The sequence below is a fragment of the Pleurodeles waltl genome, chromosome 7 (genome assembly GCF_031143425.1).
Source record: "Pleurodeles waltl isolate 20211129_DDA chromosome 7, aPleWal1.hap1.20221129, whole genome shotgun sequence".
Taxonomy (NCBI): domain Eukaryota; kingdom Metazoa; phylum Chordata; class Amphibia; order Caudata; family Salamandridae; genus Pleurodeles; species Pleurodeles waltl.
This window is the reverse complement of record NC_090446.1, coordinates 191,544,050-191,548,824: the sequence shown is the minus strand read 5'-3', so window position 1 is coordinate 191,548,824 and position 4,775 is coordinate 191,544,050. Positions and strand designations below refer to the sequence as shown.

At 41.4% G+C, this 4,775-nt stretch overlaps 1 protein-coding gene across 1 annotated transcript; it reads left to right on the top strand.

Annotated features, from left to right (window-relative positions):
- Positions 1-383: 383 nt before the first annotated feature.
- On the top strand, positions 384-2,636 carry LOC138303955 (P2Y purinoceptor 1-like). The gene has a single exon (XM_069243548.1). The coding sequence runs from the start codon at positions 631-633 to the stop codon at positions 1,822-1,824; it is 1,194 nt and encodes a 397-aa protein (XP_069099649.1). The 5' UTR covers positions 384-630; the 3' UTR covers positions 1,825-2,636.
- Positions 2,637-4,775: the final 2,139 nt, after the last annotated feature.

The window sequence follows — 4,775 nt, the reverse complement described above, 5'->3', positions numbered from 1 at the left end:
CCTTTATGACGGTTTTGCCGTCTTTATCTTTCTCATTCTTTCTCTGTTGTGCGTTTTCTGTGTTGCAGTAGGAAAATGTGGAACGAGGAAAAATAAATACCAGTCCTAAAATATGAGTCGGTGGTGCCCACCCGTAACCACCAGCTAGATCAAGCACTGTATCTTTCTAAAGTACGTGGAGTTGTGTAGGGTTTATCTCCAAGCTTACATTCGTATATTCGCCATGCCACCTGAAAATCAGATATTTTCTAAGGGTTGCTATGCCTTTTCAGAATGATTGCGGCACCTGAACGGCAAAGCTGGATTGCAAAAGAACACGGCAATCGACAATATTAGGACCCGGGGGAAACAGGGAATGTAGAGAAGTTTGGCTGTAAGGAAGAGAAACTAACGCGTCAGATGGATAAAGGTTCATTTATAGTTTATGGCTTTGCGCAGTCGTGTTTACTGTTCAAGTAACACTCCGACAGGCACCACGTTCTGATATTAATGTAAAGAGTTCCCAAAGCTAAACTAAAGAGCTGGAAAGTAAACAGTACCGACAGAAACGACGGCAAATGGAGCTGCAAGCCATCAGCAACTTTTTTTTTCATTCCCTGAAAGGCTCGACATTTTGCACGGGACGTTTTCATGCTGTGGATGAATCATGTTTTGGATGCAAGTGGCTTGCAAAGGGAAAGCATATACCAGCACTTGCAACGAGGATCAGATCGCAACCCTTTCTACAGAGCTGAAATTAAATTGAAACGGACGATGAATGCTGGGAATTCGACGGAATCGTATTCCACGTCTCTCATTTCGAATGTGAGTTCGCCACAATGCCAGGTGAACAAGGACTTCACCTACCGCTACCTGCCTGTTGTTTACTTGAGTGTCTTCCTCATCGGAATCCTAGGCAATGGCTTCGGTTTGTGGAACCTGTGCAGAAACTGGAGGAAGTGGAACACTTTGAACGTCTTTGTGTTTAACCTTGGCGTTGCGGATCTGCTGTACGTGATCACTCTACCATTTTTTGCCTCTTACTACATCGAAGAAGAAATCTGGCTATTTAGCTTGGCATTCTGCAGGGTCACTCGTTGCCTCTTCCACGTCAACCTCTACGCCAGTATTGGCTTTCTCACCTGTATCAGCGTGCAACGCTACATAGGGATTGTCCATCCAATGAAAATGCTGGGTCGGTTCCAGAAGCTGGCTCACGCTTTCCTCGTCAGCGCTATTGTATGGATTTGGGTGATCATGCAGATTTTACCTGACTTGTTGTTCATGAAAACAGACGACAATGCCTCCCACTGCTACGATTCCACTGGCAACGAAAGCCTGAGCGAGTACCTGCCCTATAGCTTGTTGGTGATGGTATTCGGCTTTTTAATTCCTTTTTTAGTAATTATTGGTTGCTATTCCCATGTGCTTGTGGTTTTGCGGAAAAATGAGAACTTAGACACTTCTTTGAAAGTAAGAAGCATAAAATTGGTGATTATAGTCATGGTTTTATTTTCAATCTGCTTCTTCCCATATCACTTGTTTCGAAATCTTAATTTGCTTACCAGGTTGTGGCAACTTGATGGAGCATGCACTCAGACTTTAAAGAACATCTATGTCACCTACCAGGTGACCCGCGGCCTGGCCTGCATGAACAGTGCCATCAATCCTCTGGTGTATTTAGTGACCAACGAGAACTTTGTATCCAAACTCCGAAAAATTCAGACAAAAGCTTGGCAAACGTGTTTCTTCCTCAAGGTGGGAAAAGTGAAATATTTTTCAGAAAGGATTAAAATGAAGACATTTGCTGTTGATGAACAGTTTGATATTTTGGATGAAGAGTAATTTGTCAGGAAATTTCTATCTACTTGTCTGCCATTTTGTGAAAGAAGACTCGACGAGTGCCTTGGTTCAGAAAACAGCTCACCTCAACTCCTCCTTGTCTAAGCTTCCACAAAAGAGCATTCTGAATTGCATCAGGGGGTTAAGACATTTCTGAAAATGCAACAGATCACATTTCGTGTGATGGAAACCAAAGACACCCAGACATAGAAGCAAATAGAGCAGGATCACGGATTATTACTGACGAATTTGTGTGGTCAACTCAAATTATGTCCATCTCCTCTCCTTGGTCATTCTGCAGATCTGTTGCCAATATCAGTTTTCTGTTCATCGCCATGATTGATGCACAACGTATTGCTTATTGCAGATGGTTGGATCTGTATTTTTAGTAGCCTTACTGATGTCCACCAGTAAATCTATAGGTACCAAAGCACATACATTGTTATCACATCCTCTTGTACGGATGGCAAACTGGGAAGTGCCTGAAGACAGCATGCTGGTGAGATATAAAGTAAACGAATAATTTCAGTGAACATTATTCCTTATATCATGAAATTTAAGACAGTAAGGAAAAACGTCAATGCTGATGTTCTTCTAAATCATCCAAATATATTTAAAAAACAGCTGGATGTGAAGCAAATACTTAAGCTTTATGTATACCTTTAATCTGTATAATGTTCCTATTGTGCTTGCCATCACAAACTACTAATAAACAACACATTTTCCAAACTTTTTATACTCTAGGAAGCTTATTTAAAATTGAGTCAAGTTTTTAGGAAACAGGAAGGAAGTCAAAAACATTACCTTGAGGCCATCCGGTCTACCGATATGCAATTGTACAATGATGATGGAAAGTGGGCACCAGTTTATTCATAGATTAATCACGTTTGTGGTTGTGCATTAATAAAGTACATATTAACAGGGTGGTTTTATTTAGATATCTCACGTCAATGAAGTGAGTATGAAGTGTTGTTTTTCTTCAGTGTTGGTATTAATGTGTTTATTGTGGTTGTGTGTATGGAGGTCTAATTTGACTGTTCTGAGAGTACTTCTACATTGATATATTGTGTGCATATGAAGCTCTACTTTCTAAACTGCTTGCAATTCGTACATGTTCCTGCTTCATAAATCGTGGGAAATATATTGCACTATCGTTCATGCACTCACAAAGGAAATTCCTGAACATTACTTAACAATACCGCCCTTTTTGTTCACTTCTTCCACATTCATCTAAGAGCGTCATAGCACCGACTGGTATAATCTGGTGTAAAATACCCTGGTGCAAATCAGATTTAGGCTTCGTGCCCCCCATGTTTTTGCACCCGATTTATATATTGGGATTAAAAATGGGCAGTAAGGCATGAAAACATCTAAATCTTTTCTTTGTGTTGTTGCATACGTGGTGTGTAATTGAGGATTTAAAAGAGTGAAGCAGTTTAATGAGTGGAGATAGGGAGTCGAAGTGAGGGGTAGTATAATAGTGGGACAGTTTAAGGGTAGGTCCAGGCACATGCATTTATTCAGTTAGCATGGTTTTATAACACAGTTACTAAATAATGCTGTTCCTGTGACAGCAAGATCACCAATGCAAAACAAATGTAAGAAACATTGGCAAAACCGTAGGTAAGACTATCATTTTCAGTCACACGCCCGATCGATTGGTGCGTTTGTGTACCCGGTATTCGGAGTGTGTGGTGAGTACGGCAGTGAAAAAAGCAGTATGTGTGAATGTGCGTTTGTGTGAAGGCGTCAGACAGGTATTCGAGGGCATCATGGAGGCCCCTGCAGCCTCTAGGGCGCATGGCCCCCCAATCTTTTAGGGAACACCCATTCAGCCCAAGGCCAATGAATATCTGTGACATACAGGAGACATGGGGCCTCTCATTTCATTCTGATGAGGGGGCATCATTAGGTCGCAGCCTACCAGACATCGGAGCTATCTGGTTTGGTAAAGAAATATTGAGGACATTCATAAAGTTGACCCTGAAATGCATTCTGCCGGTTGCTTGCATTGGCTTTGTGGTTTGCAACTCACATTTTCTTGCTTTCCACTTGCTGGCTTTATTTGTGTTGGGCTGGCCAGCTTGAGTTTTGGGTCTTCCCTTGCCTAAACCTTATTCACTTAATCCTTCATAGTTATCCCTTTCTCTACACAGAGCTGTACATCGTTCTTATCTTGTCACTCTTGCTGTGCATGCTAGACTTGGGTCAAATGCCAGGGGCTGTCTTCCAAGGGCACTTGTTTACTTTCTTTCACGGACTTCAAAGTTAAAGGATTTATGTGATGATCTTGCTGGATAATGGGGGTACCAAGGAGTTTTTTCTAGCACATGACAACATTTAAATTGACTGTCTAACTATTTCAGAAAATATCATTATTATAAATGCACAAATTAAGCAAATTTTTTGTTATTTCTGAAGCGCGTTGGAAACAAATATTTTACTATGATCAAAACGAATCATTAAACTAGGTGATTCTTTTTTCAAACATTTCCGTCTGTGCACTCTACAGTTTTATTTGCAAAACTGTATGTCTGTGCAAATGTAATGGCCATTTCAGTTGAAAATGTGTTGTGTGTAAAAGCAGTGTGCTATCATACCATGAACACTCCACTCTACACCACTTTCACTCTACTCTGCACCACTCCACACCATTGCACTCTACTCTGCCACCACTCCATTGCATTTTGTATCACTCTATGCCACTTCACTCTACGCCACTTCACGCTACACCTCTCTACTCTACCCTGTACCGGTGTACTCTATGCCAGTGCACCCTTCTCTACTCTACACCACTGTACTTTTCAACACTGCACTCTACAGCACTCCGGTCTAGGACATACTAATCTACTCTGCACAACTCCCCTCTATGTTACTTGTACTCTACAATATGCTGCACTCTATGCCACTGCACTGTACACCAATGCCCTTTACTCTGTAACTCTAAACTCTAT

Excerpts from the sequence above, each read along its gene's own strand:
- LOC138303955 (XM_069243548.1), top strand. The coding sequence starts at position 631 with ATGCTGTGGATGAATCATGTTTTGGATGCAAGTGGCTTGCAAAGGGAA.